The sequence below is a fragment of the Calliopsis andreniformis genome, chromosome 1, assembly GCF_051401765.1.
Source record: "Calliopsis andreniformis isolate RMS-2024a chromosome 1, iyCalAndr_principal, whole genome shotgun sequence".
Lineage (NCBI taxonomy): Eukaryota > Metazoa > Arthropoda > Insecta > Hymenoptera > Andrenidae > Calliopsis > Calliopsis andreniformis.
The window spans coordinates 12,413,156-12,427,424 of NC_135062.1; the positions used below are offsets into that span (position 1 = coordinate 12,413,156).

At 39.1% G+C, this 14,269-nt stretch overlaps 1 protein-coding gene across 9 annotated transcripts in view; it reads right to left on the bottom strand.

The window, feature by feature from the left end:
• Window positions 1–13,356: 13,356 nt before the first annotated feature.
• Window positions 13,357–14,269, bottom strand: part of Ph4alphaefb (prolyl 4-hydroxylase subunit alpha-1) — a 260,485-nt gene continuing 259,572 nt past the window's right edge. For all 9 annotated transcript variants that reach the window (XM_076379861.1, XM_076379853.1, XM_076379870.1 and 6 more), the window contains 2 exons: window positions 13,826–13,991; window positions 13,357–13,759 (listed from right to left, as the gene is read on the bottom strand). In XM_076379861.1, coding sequence (XP_076235976.1) covers window positions 13,665–13,759; window positions 13,826–13,991 — 261 coding nt within the window. In that variant the 3' untranslated portion in view covers window positions 13,357–13,664. The remainder of the gene's footprint in view (window positions 13,760–13,825; window positions 13,992–14,269) is intronic.

The following is a 14,269-nucleotide window of genomic DNA, read 5'->3' on the forward strand; positions in this document are numbered from 1 at the left end:
ATGGGGGATGGTTCGATCGGAAGGGGGGCTCTCTCGAGTCCACGTCGTCAGGACCAACAATCGCCTATCCTTCAAGCATACCGATCCCGAGGAAGCAGCAAACATTATTATTTGTCGTCACTGTCCAACCAAGAGGGGAACCAGAAGCAGAGGAGCGAAGAAATTTTATAAGAGGATCTTCCTGGATGACTCTGAGAAGACTCGAAACGCTTCGTTCGAAAACAAGGTGTTCCAAGTGGAATGGTGACCTCGAAGAAAGGGAAAGGAGGTCGTCTAGCGAGAGATTCGTTCTCGAAGAAGGGCAGACGCCTGGGGAGTTTGGTCGAGGTCGAAAGTTCTGGACCGTCTCCAGCTTTCGATCTTCCCTTAACGCCGCCTTGGATGGCGATGGAGCGGGTGGAACAGGTCCGAAGACTCGGTCGCTGGGAATCGGGGACGACGTGGGAGGACTCGGGTTGGACGGTGCTTTGATGTTGAGATAAGTTTCGTTCCAAGACTCCACCGAGGGATCCGAACGTAAGGGAATAAATAGTTGTTTCTACTTTGTACGTTGCTCGCGACGGGACGCTTAAGTGGTCTTGCGTTTCTTTTTGGGAGTAATGACAGAGCTGGTTGGTGCTGGAGGCGGGACTTTTGAAATAACATGTGGCAGTATTTTCTTGTTATAAATTTCTTTGAGAAATTCTTTGACTTACTGATTTATCCAAAGAAGAAATAGAGTAAGGGTACCAATTACTGAGTACCTACTAGTTGATTACTATACTCTATTATTTTCACACTTTGAACTAAAAATATTTGATTCAATTAAGAAAAAACAGAAACAAATATTTTTAATTTAATAGCGCTACATCTTGTGATATGTGAAAATGAAAGGCATTGCACAGTAATCATTCACCACACAGTAATATGTACCCTTACTCTACGAGGAAAAGAATTTTGAGTAGCGAAGAGAATAACTATGAATTTATAACAAGGAAATATTGCACACGAAGAGATGCAAATGCAAATTCTTTTCAGTCTCGATATGTGGCGATTAATGATCGAATATTAATTATTACGTGCTTTCGCTGGGATTAAATATCAATCTGAGGAAAACAGATTCCTTTTCTTTCTATGTGTGATAACAAACTACACCTCAGAGTTATACCAAGACACAATTCCGAATCTAACTATGGATGTTCTTTCGCGAGTTGCCTCCCAGCATTTCAGCGCCTCTAATCGACCACACGCGCATCGATTTCCATCAGAACCCTCCTCGTCATTTCTGAAAACGAGGTTCGATCGACACATGATGGAGATCCATTGTCTCTGACCCAAATTCGCGCAGTTTGTAGCGAAATCCACTTAAGCGATTCTCCGATCGTCGAGTGGCTAGAAGAAAAACAAGTAACTCGTTGTTTCTACATTGAATACTCCTCAGTGGAGCGTTTAAACGGGTTCGAGCGTTCCCATTGATGGAATACGGTTCTCGAAGTTGCGTATCAACGCGAATCGAGCGAAATATGTAAACCGTTTAAGCGATTTTATCCACTGTCGAGCGAATCGGTGATGGCGCACTTGTACCTGAGTCAAACCCAAAGTATATACCGTTTTTTCCTTCATGGCACTTCAATGTTCGAGAATCCAAACACTGATCCCATAGTCTGCACCACCCCGTGCCAACGTTCTGTCAACCCCTTCGACGAAGAGACTATTTTCTGGACAATCGTGGACTCATGGCAATCCCATGAAATTCGATTTTGATAAATATTCAAATTTAAGTACCTGGGATATTCCTGAGGCTGCAAGGTAAAATGACCTAAAGCCACGTTCTCAAAAAATTCGAGTTAAGATCTTAATTGAGATCTGAAATACAAAATTTACATGTTCAGAAAGAAGAAGGGGCATTAAAAGAATTTTTCACTTACAAGTAAGGATTAGGAACACATAAGTCCACAAGAGAGTATCGAAGCTAAAAACTTTAAATGCCAATATCTCGAAAACAAAAACATGTGACTTTGGTTACTTTGTTTTAGAACCACAGATTTATTCTGTTACAAGAACTTTTCTTGTGGATTTGAGTTTCAGAAGATAGCTTCTGAGAAATTGTGAAAATTATCCTAGAATATTTCTGGGTTCTGGGGTCTTAAGCTAGTCATGGAGTTTTACTTTTTTTTCTATCTCAATTTTGAAGTATAATTAAAATTATATTGCTAGAGTAAATGTGTTTCTAGGTTCTTGATATTGTATTAAAAGTTTGTTAAGGTTCTTGGGTGGAACGTTTCGAGCTTGAATATTTTCCTCGCTGATCGATGGAGGCTGAGGATGGGGCACAAAGTAGAAGCACAGAGACCTAACCCCGCGACGAACAATCTAAATATTTAGTTACCCTTTTAGGGAGCCGAGGAGGCCATCTTCATCAGTGTCCCATTCAGAGCTCTCAAGTTGATCGGACATCAATCAATGGACGTCCAATTAGAGATATATTTTACGTCACCTTTTAACGCTCGACTCTACCTCCCCATTTGTTTGCAACGAAGCGACTCGACGTTTTCGAATAAACGATCGACACCAATAGGCGAAGGGGTTGACAAACTCGATTTCCTTTCACCGTTCTCGTCAATAGGATCTCCCCTTCCCATTCATGACAGCGAGTTACATCATCCATTCGTTCTTTTTTTATAACGATCCCGAGTTTCTATTCGATTCTTCTCATTAAAATAAAGACAAGGGGAAGAGAAAAGAGGGGAAAATCGCTATAAGTAGTGAAACGATTTTGTAATGTAATAGAAGGTCCCTTTCGTAAAATTGTGTTTGGCGCAAAGGAGACACTTAGTCGTAGCAGCTAACGATTGATACGTACCCTTTCCAAAAATAGCAGCAATCGACTCGTGTGTTGTATCGATGTGACCTTTCGATATTAAATTCTAAGGCCGCCCAGATGGGACGCTGATCATCCCGCTCGTTTTTCCCTCCTCTCGAGATATCACGTGTGCACGCATGAATCAATTTTCGAAACTCTCGCCGTTCGACCGGGTGAAAACTCCGCGAATGTCGACCTGTCGATTCTTCGCCCGCGAAAATTTAAAGCGACTAATAACCGCGACAGCGACAGCCATTCTTGGGATCAAATTGAAAATATACTTGAAAGCTATTCTTGTAAGATTAGAAACATCGAGGACCTGGAATACTCAGATATTACAAATAACAATTTTTTTATAGTAGTAAATATTTATTTCTTTCGTTTTTATTTTAATGTTATTTATTCTATATTTGATTTTGATGCTACTTATCTTGCCAACAATTTTTTTATATTTAGCTCATATTTTGGAAATTTTGTTTTGACTTCCATCAGCTAGCTATTTTTATATACTGGTATATTAAAGCGTTCTTTAGACCCTTAAATAAATTTGGACTTCTTGAAATCCTCTAGAACGAGGTCGAACTAATTCTCGAGACGAATATTCTCAATTTTAATTTCAGAAAAAAAAGTAATTAAATAAAACCAAACAAAAGAAGCCTTTAATCTCTAAAATGGTAAATTCAAGAAGTTGATTTGCCTTAAAATCGAGCACTAAAAGGAAACGTTACTATCGAGGCCTCGCCAAAAATAGCCCAAGGATCGAGGCTGTCGCTGCAAAGGACGAGTTCCAAAGGTATTTCTTATCACACCCCACCCGCGTATTATCTGTCTCCCTTCCGCGGACGAAACATTCGGACCACCCTGTACATGTGAGTGCGTGTGTGTATGCTCCACATCTCTATTTTTCTAGAAATCGTCTCGGCGATTCCACCTCGTGGAACCACAGTACCTTCTATTCTATTTATTATTTCCGCGCGATCGACCTATCGACGATGCTGGGGCGAGAGACGGAGAAGCACGTGCTGAATACTTCAACCGAGCGGAATCCTCGTAATGTTAGATGTTCGACCAAAAACGTACCTTCTCGAATATGTCACGGAGGGTGGATATTGCAAATATATATCGTAAGCGTATTCGACGACAAATGTACAAAATATTTTCGATTCTGGGAGAATATTCAGCAACGATCTCTTCGCCCCGAAAAAACGCGTGAATCTCTGTTACGTACTTATAAATATATCAAAGTATATATATACAGATGTAATGTATGAAATATGTACGTATATATATAAATATATTCGTCACGCGCTGGACGACGCGACAATGTGTACTCACGCCATTAAAGGTTCAATAAATGTGTTTAATTAAAAAGAGCTCTACTTGGTAAATTTCATCCTTCATAATCAACCTACTATAAAAAGCTACGACTATGTAGTCTATGAATTATTATTCAGTTTTGTATCTTTATAAATACCTTTCTGTAACAATTTCTTAAATACTATAATTTGCAATATATTTTTCATACTTTCTGTGTGTTTGAATGTTATCTATATGTATTCTGTAACATTTTGTATATTTCAGATTTTTATTAATGCTTGAAAATCCGCAGTCCAGCTATGTTACTAGTAGAAAATATATTTTTATAGTTGTTAGGTGAAGTAGGTTATATATTTTTATCCAGAAGGTCACGATAGGAGATTTTTTCAAAAGTAAATGCTACTCCCCTGATAAAAAGGTTGAAAAGCCACCGTAACGTTGTTACTCGAGAGAAGAAAAGGATTTATTCCTATCGATAGCTGATCGACGAAGCAATGGGGCGAAAAATAGAATTGAATTAGCCGACAGTAGCGCGTGAGACAATAGGCTTTGTCAACCCTGTGGCAAACTTTCCCTATCTCTTGGGACGCAGCGCGGGAACCGTGGCCTAATTTTATAGGACGCGAAACTTAACGTCGTTTGTTCGCCGACCGAGCCATTCACTGCGTTATCCTACGTTATCCTTCGTACATGTGTCCTCTGGCTCATTCAACGCCTCTTTCTACTTTGATCCCGAATGGGAACGGCCATAAAGCTAGCTCCGCCTTTGTGGACAATTCAAATTACCATTTTTATCGCGGCTTCGCTATTTCCGTGTTACTGTGTCACTGGGAGACCTGGTTGAGTTGAAATGGAAAAAGTGTAGGAATAGAAGGCCAACGGTGGATGAAAAACTGCTCCAATTTTACGGGGGACTGATTTGAGAGACCATTTCATCTATCCCAGCTCTGAAATTTCGAAACCTTTTCTCTGGATCTTGCAGCATAGTTACCAGGCTCGACTCTACGCCTAGGTATGAATGACGTCACGTCTCCACTGTTACTCTATATATATTTGTGACATCATGCATGTTTATGTCATGTTTTTATTATATTTTTTATGTATGTATTTGTATATTGGATTTTATTGCCTTTTATATTGTTAACATTAAATCAACTTTTATACTTTCATGCATGCTTAATACTGCATGAAGTGTTTTAGGAAACATTAATAAAATAACAGTTGAAAAAGTTGGCGATATAATAGAATAATTATGCGCATAAATAACTTTTATTTGAAAGTGTAAAACCAACGTTTAAAGCATAAAAGTGAATTTAATATTAATAATATAAAAGACAATGAAATTCAGTATGCAAATATATACATAAAAAGTATTAGAAAAGTATACGAAAAATATTGTAAATATACATGTCATGATGTCATGAATGTATCTAGAGTGCTAGAGGGGATGTGACGTCACTCATCCCTAGGCGCAGGGTTGAGTCTGGCAACCATACCTTGCAGAGGGATTTCGTCACTGAGCTTTTATTTTTCCTATATCATTTTATAGATTTTTCAAATATGATGCTTAGTGAAGGGTTAAACCACTGGCAGCCGCAAAAAACTAAAGAGATAATATAATCGCTGGGAAAAGCAAAACTCTGGAGCACTAAAAGCTTCTGGAAGGGTTTTTACTCCATAAATTGCTAGCGAAGGGATTTATTTATATTCATAGAGGCGAGAGACATAAATTCTAGTTACGAAATATATTAAAGTATAAACGATTACCACGAGGGAGAAGGCTCGAAATTTAATGGAGCGGCGCGAAGTTTAATTGAATTTGCAAAAGGTATGACAAATGCACGTTCGAAGGATAATACCCTGTTGCTCAATTTCATCGCGAAACCGCGTCAACTCAGTCCATCTACCGTATTTTCTCCGTTTTGCGCGGAACCACAGCCGATTTGCGGTTGACCCACAAGCGAAGCGCGTTGAATCCCTAATTGGTTTGTTAGGGCTGACGTTTAGTGGTCCGATGACGCAGTGATACCCTCTGGCTTCCTAAATTTCAAGCTAATTGGGAACTTAGGGGTTCCGAGCTTCAGAAATTTTAGAAATTAAAGTTTGACCAGTTGCAGACTTGAATTTGAAAATATGAGCGCGTGATAAGATTTAAATTTGAAATTTGAAACTTGAAATTTAAATTTGTAAATTTTCAAATCTTAAAATCTTGATACATTCAAGCACCAAAATTCTCAATCTTTTAAACACCCAAGCACTCAAACTAAAAAAACTCTCAAACTTTTTATGTCTTCCAATTTCTCGGTTCGAAAACATACATAGTTGCCAACCTCCTAACTCAATAATTCCTAAAAACCCTAGCCATAAGACACATCTATATTCATAAAACCCCTTCCGAGCTTCCAAACCTCTCAAGCCCAGAGCAGTCGTTAAACTGAAAACGAAATCACAATCGAGCGACAAACGACGTATTCCCAAAGCACCTTCCACTGAGCGAGGGTGGGTTACAACAGCCCCGAGTCCCAGCCGCCTGAAAGCCATTCAATTAATTCGTCGAAGACCAGACACCTGCTAATACGTGTTTTATTTAGCTGATCCGAGGCACGTCGTCCATGAACCGTCTTCAACGAACAAAAGGATCACAAGCAACCCGGCCCGCCGTCAGATAAACGACCGAAATTGTCGAGAAATCCTTGAAGCGCGAAACGAATGTCTCGCTCCAGTTCCCAATCATCCACTGGCTGGTCGGTATTCTGTATTGACGGAGGGAAACAAAATTCCCGATCCTAAACAGGGGTAGAACGCGTCGAGTTGATCACGGGACACGGTCCAGAGAATAAAATAACAATTAGCCTGCGAACTTTTCATCGACTGGACCATCGATCGATCAGACTCTGCTCGCTCGTTAACATTAGATTCATCTCGAGGAATCCTGTTACTGGCTACAGGGTTGGCCAGAGGACGCCGTCTATTTGTATTAACCACGTTTTCAAGGTGGTCGAAGGCTCGTTATGCAAGCACAGCCGCTCGAGGGGTTCCACTCTGTCTTCAGTGACCTTCAAATCTAAGGGGCTATTTTCGGGAACATGCTATCGGGAAAGTTTTCACTAATTGACGAAACTTCAGATGCAGTGTAGTTGTGGTCTTGGGTAGATTGTATGAAGAAGGTATCTGGTTTTGTATGAAATTCATTTTTTTGCGTGAAAGGGTGATTTACTTGAGAGCTTGGATCTGCTGGTGACTGATGAATAAGGGTTTTGATAGAACTGGGAGAGTAATTTTGTTATGAAATTTGGTATAGTGGGGCTGCAGAGTGAAACTTCTCTTTTGCGCGAGAATTCTGATAAATATTTATCGATAGACATCGTGAGACCCTACTGAATCGCTTTTCCACCTCCGTTAGTGGGACATCGAGGACACCCAGGGCAAGTGTATCGATACATTTTCCATGAAGCTGTTTCCTTCAGCTTTGGAAGTCCCTTGTTAGGTAGTATGAACGCTAGGAGTAAAGATATTCTCTCGAAATTGGTTGTATAATCCCTTGATAGAACAGGGTGTCTCGAAAGTAAATAATTGAAGTTTAGATAGATCCAACTATTCTTCAGAAGATTCTTAATAGAAAAATTGTTTCACAGAATGATAGCTGTGTTGTCGATGAAAATAAATCACAGTCAAATAGACTCTATACTAAATCCCTAAAAAACTCCACGATTTTTTGAGGCCTTACGTAATATGTATTACTAATCAAAATAGAAAACAAAGACAGAACTATTTATATCTCTGACTTTATCGATGTCGTGAAATTCTAAAATAAACAACGAGTGTTTACAAATTTAGAAGAGGAAACATTTCAGGATATGACCTTACGACCTTTCCCTCTTCCCAAGGTAAGCAGACTGAATTCCAGAGTATCCTCACTTATATCAAAAACACCATGATAAACATCCACCACGAGTGCTCTAAATTAATCTGCTAAATTACATTTCTATATCCAATAACGCATACTCAGGCAATCCTATTCCTGCATTTTCCACGAAACTGTATCCCTTGACTTTGTCAGGCCCTCGTTAGACAGTGGCGCGAATAATGCATGGATGGCTACATTCTGCTCGCGATCCAGGCTTCCTCCACCCATTAGCCTGAAATATCGGCTAGTATTTCGAGCGTGTGGGTGGTGTGGCAGGATCGCGTACAGAACGCGCCGATGGAGAGGTCGAGACGCACTCGACGACCCTTTAGGAGCCATTATCGTCAATGCATTTCGCTCAGGCGACCGATAGCTCCATTCCCTAACACGGCCAAGCGTTTGCGCCTGCATTTGCCTGATAACGGGAGATCGTTGCCTTTCGATTCAACGCGAGCCTCGGCGATCCTTCAAACTTTGACGCGATGGGGCAGAAATATCGGGATCCATGCGAAATGTGATTGATAATGTGCCTTAAATCTGGGTCTATGTTACATGTCATATAACTTTGCTACATGATTTTTTAGAGAATAGAAAAAAGACATATGTATAACATCTTTCCTTTCTGTTTTCTAAAAAGTTATGTAACTTTGTTACATAACATGTAGCGTAGACCCAGCTTAAGATAGGTCTATGTGTTATATAACGAAGTTATATAACTTTTTAGAAAACAAAAAAGAGATATATGTATAGTGTCTCTCTTCTTTGTTTTTGAAAACGTTACGTAACTTTGTTATATAATGGTGCAAGTACATTAGATTTCACAAACTTTGGGAATAGTATGGACATTCGATTTTCTAGAAATTGTCTATTCGCGTATCTGTTCGTATACTGTTCTTAGTGTTCGTGGAAAAACTGAGTAAGAGTCATAAAAAGTTTGTGAACTGTTTGCTAGTGTATACCCAGCTTAACATATAGTATAGATTCACATTTAACTGTAATATATAGTGTATAAAGTTTAAGGTAAATGTCCCAGTAGCCGACCATGGCTCAGTACTTGGACACTAGCATCAATTTTATTTAATTTTGAGCTTAAATTCTTGTGTAACTAATAAAAAACAATTTTTGCAGAACAAGAAATATATTATAAAATATAATATTCATTGACGTATTCCTCATTGAGATGTTCTTTCCCTGTGTTTACATTGTCAAAACCGAGTGAATGAAGGAGTAGGCAAGGTCAACTTTGCCTGGGGAAGGAAAAGATAAAGAGAGGACCCACGTGAGAGGGCAAGAAAACATACAGGGTGGTAAAGTGCTGCTCAACTATAGTATGAATATTATTATAGAAAAATTAAATTCAGTTTATGAAATAGTACCTTATAACTGAGATATCTATTTATGCAGAAACATGGTTTAGTCTGAATATCTGTTAAAGGTGTAGCTATATTTGAAACTTATTTTTTTGTGAGCAGTACCACCCCCACGTAGGTCACGTTATCAGTTCGCTGACACCCTGTAGATTGACCGGGGTAGAGCGACACCATCATAGAAGGGAAGAAGACGAATAGATATGGATCGATTTGGAGGACTATTTCGTGGGCGTGTAAGCTTCCTCTCCTTCTGACCGATGGATCGAGAAGGGAAGAGGAAGACAGCCTCACTGCCTGCGTAATTCAGTTTGGATGGGAAATTGCGATCTATGCATACATCGGAACGCTCTTTGAATCCTTCTGCGAGACGAGATTTTCGAAAGTTTATCGACAGACGACGTCTGACTATTAGAAACGCCATTTATCTTGCTATTTCCTGTGGAAGGAGCTGACAATTTGACGGAAAATCACGTGTGATGGTTCGGTTGGTAAATGTCAGAGGTGAGATAGGTAATCCTGGGGAAAATTTCAGACTAAATATACTGAAACGCGTGAAAGAGCTCTCTTGCGTTGGAAGTGAGAACAAGTTTTTAAAACCCAGAGGATAAGCAGTGGAGATAACGTGAAACTTGGGCTGTATCATGTTTCTCTTGATTTCTTTTCAATAATGCATTCATTTAATAAAGCACAATTGAGATTAAATCTCTTCGAACAACTGTTTTGTAAATGTCTTTACTTACTTTGCATTGCATAGCTATTATATATTATTTTGGTACACACATTTTGTAAATTATGAAATTTGAAACTTAGGACTGGAAACCTCTTATTAGATAATAAATAATATTCACAATTTGTAAGTAAAAATAATTCACTATCTTGAATTTTCAATCATAAAGAAGTACAAAAAAAGGAAACATGTTTTTAAAATGCAGCTACTACTTTGTGATACCTTTGTGATACTAGAAACTAGTATGTGCTATGTATTTACAGGAAAAAGAAAAAAACAAAGGAAATAGTGTTCATGAAAGCAGTACATTGTGATAGAAACTCAAATCAAAATAAAATATACTTAGGAAGTTTCTGAACAGTTACGCACTCAATAAAATACTATTCTCAGTGTGTCGCTTTGAACAATTTCTGAATAATCATTCGCTTTGGTAAATAAAATACTGCTACGATAGAAGTCTCACACATAAAATACTTATTTTAAAAGCAAATAAAAGAAAGCTACACTACTCCAGGCATTAAGTATCTGCTAAGGCTCATAATTTCTTTAAAAGTTTATTGCATGACATTATCTTATAGCTTATCAATAAGATGAAGTAACGATTGTTTTATGAACGAGCTTACAATCTACATGTTACATAGGAAATACAGTGAGACCACAGTCTCGCGATTAATCTATTAGGAGTAATCGCCACAGAGTAAGCTATTCTAGCCACCCTGGCCTAACAATCATCATCATTACGTGCGATATAACAACGAATCGTAACAACACGCGTTCAGAAATTCCTAAGAACGCAATTCAATGGTGTTCTCAATGAATAAACCGACATTGAAACGAACGATATGATTGTTCAGACTTTCACGATAATTATTTACATCGTACTACGATCGTGATTCGCGTCGAAATTCGTTCATCAGTCAAGAATCGTAACGAATGAAAACTGCTTACCAAATTCGAATTTCGCGCGCTTGGCAGTACGTCGCGCCATGATGAATCCCCATCAGTCATCTCTCCTCGTCGAAACGTTGTTTTAAAGTAAAGAAATACAAGAGTCACCACAATTTTCTTCGAAATTCAATCACCCACGACAAGCAGCTACTGTCACGGTATCACTGACTCTATTTCTACATTTACACTCTCAAATATTACTGAAAAATGTGCGACGAAACCGAGAGTTACACTCGCCTCGAACTGCACGATTGCGTTCAAACAGTCGAATAGCGGACCAAGGCGCCAAGTGCTGAACGCAGCGATCTGATTGGTCCGTGTATATAGTCGTCACAAGGCGACCAATCAGTGTACGCGTTACAGTTATGAAGCTGCGCAGGCGGATGCGCATGACAGCAGTCGCTTGCTTCTTACAAAGTGAAACGCGAGACGTTTTAGGGAACAAAAAATCGCGAAAATTTGATAAAATATTGTGTTTTAGAGCGCGTGTTTGTTATAATTTTTAACAGTAGTTGCTCCGCGATAAAAATAGCGAAAATTCAAAGCGCGTAAACAACGGTAACGTTTATAATAAGTGAAAGTTACTCAGTCTCATCCCGCGTCCTTTTCATTCGATGTTCGGGATAAAACTAAACGTTCAGCATTTGAAGCTGTAAATATATCGCGAGTTTGTTTTCCACAATTCAGGTAACTGGAGTAAAGGTCGAATTAGATTTTACACAAAAACTGAGGTCGCGGTCATATAACTTTATTACTCGAAGTTTTTATAGAGGGTAATTTATCAGAAACCGCCATCTTAGTTTTTTTCCTTTTGATTCGTAGAATGTAAATAATTTTTTAAATTCGAAATAATTATTTCAAATAGTATTTTTTGATAAATTACCCTGCTTTCGCGTGTGATAAGTGCAAATTTTTCTTCGACAAAAAATGGGAGAGACGTCGGATCTGGCGCGCATGGAGGGTCACAAAATGGCGGCGGGAGATTTGAAAATTGGCGGCAACGTCCAAGGTAAGTGCTACTCAGTTACTTGTATAAATTTCATCGATCGAATATGATTCTGCTTTTAATTTTGAAACGACGACGAATATCGAAGCTCACGAATAACGGCTTACATCTAAGATCAAATATCACCGACTGAAAGAGACGTGTTTGCTCTTGGATAAACTCTAGTATCTTTCCTTCGTCATTCCTCTTCTTTTTATTTCTGTTTACAAGCGATTCGTATACAAGACGCTATGATCTTTCAAAGAATCGTCGACGCTTCTCACAATTATATATATATATATCGCTACTATTTACAAGATGACCCGATCGAATGGGAGTGAAAAACGTGTCGTAGAAGAAGGAACGATGCTGTTCAAGATGCAATTAGAATACTCTTCGATGAACACAGGAATGCTTCATTCCATATTTCTCTTCTCTCCGTCTTCTCTCTTCCTTCGAAAGAACATAATTACAGCAACCCTTTCGATGTTGAGATACGATTGGTTAAGATCTGGCCAATTTAAGAAGCGACTTGGATGACCTCTGTATAAAAGGAAGGGGACCTTCATAGTGTTGAAGAGAGGAAGTCTTCCTGACCATAGGATTTCAAATAATCAGAATTACAATAATGACAAAAAATACGTTCTTTAAATATAGCTGTGAATTATGATAAGAATAATAATAATATCGTGTTCATATATTTTGCACTCAATTTAAAAAATATTCTAAGTACCTCACTCGATGGTCAGGAACGGTATCGTAAAGACAGAGAGTGTGGGCAGTCATAGATGAAAGCATCTCTATCTACCAAATCGCTTCTTAAAGTGGCTCGAGTAAGTCGTGTGCGGTTATCTCGAGATCGTATTTATTAAGCATACTCTCTGAACGCCCATAGGCGGATCCAGTAAGGGACTGCATCAATTAAATGCATGTATGCGTTTCTCAGCACCTAAAGGGTTAAATTACAATTTAAATGCAAAAGATCTCACGTTGAGTACCCTCTTTGATACGCTAACGCGAGATTCTAGTTCCTTTTAGGATAAACCGACTGGCCCAAAACGTGCAATTTGTTATTGCTTTAGTTAGTCTCTACTGTATGCTACACCTAAATGCTGTGCTTCTGTAGAAATCCTAGGGTTAAAGATAATTTATCATGCGAGATGCAAAATTCGAGGGACCTTTTTTTATGAGAAATTTCCTACTTCATTTGTTCAATCACTGACTGTGGAATTATTTAGAAAAATTTCGTCGTTTCACGTGTCTCTGCTAAATAACAAACGAGGATCTTCATTATTCGCATGAAACAAGTAATAAATGACAATCATTGAATTTGTAGTTATCAAAGTTTGTAGCCAGAGGATCACGCGATTGATATATAAAAGTACATCACGGCCATTTGAGTCGCTTCTGCAGTAGATCAATATCCTGATTTGCCTATCCGAATGTTCTATAATGGCGTGCAGATGCTGTTTCGTTCATTATCCCCTCAGATTTGAACCACGGCTTACAGACACATCTCTCTTTTGTTCAGTTCACTAGCGTTGTTGATCCAGAGTCCAGAAGGAAATTCAGTGCCTAACGTCAGCCTCGTCTGTCGCTTGGTTCTCCAGCGTGCAGGGCCTGCGGAATTCTTGGCCCCTTTCGTGGAGCCATTTGTTCGCCACTGGAATAGAATATAGATTAGTAGAAGTGGTTAGGGTTCTTGAAATAGTCTGGAGAATTTGCATACCCCATTTGGATCCAGTGAGCACTGGACAAGCCGCGTGTCTGGTCTTGAAGTCTCCTTCACCATTAGGCTTCAGATTGTACCAAAAAGCAGCGCTGCCTTTTCTCGGCCACAGGGAGATGTTGATGGCTGTGAAAACGGTACCGCCGCCTTGTTCTACGTCGCTCATCTGAAACAATTCGAACGTAAACTCTTCTCGACTCTGTATTAGAGAGCAACTAAAATATAATTCAAATCCTTCCCCTTCGGAAAAGGGGAGCTGTTATTAAGACTGAATAATAGTGTTTGTTGTTAAACGAAATGGAATACTTGCATAGTATAAAACAGTAGCAATACGATTGCCAGTCCCCAGGCTTTTGAACGCGTTCGTTTCCTCTTTCTGAACACAAACAATGCCTTCCATTAATCGCTCCCAATGGCACTTGTAGTTTACAATAGCGGATCAAC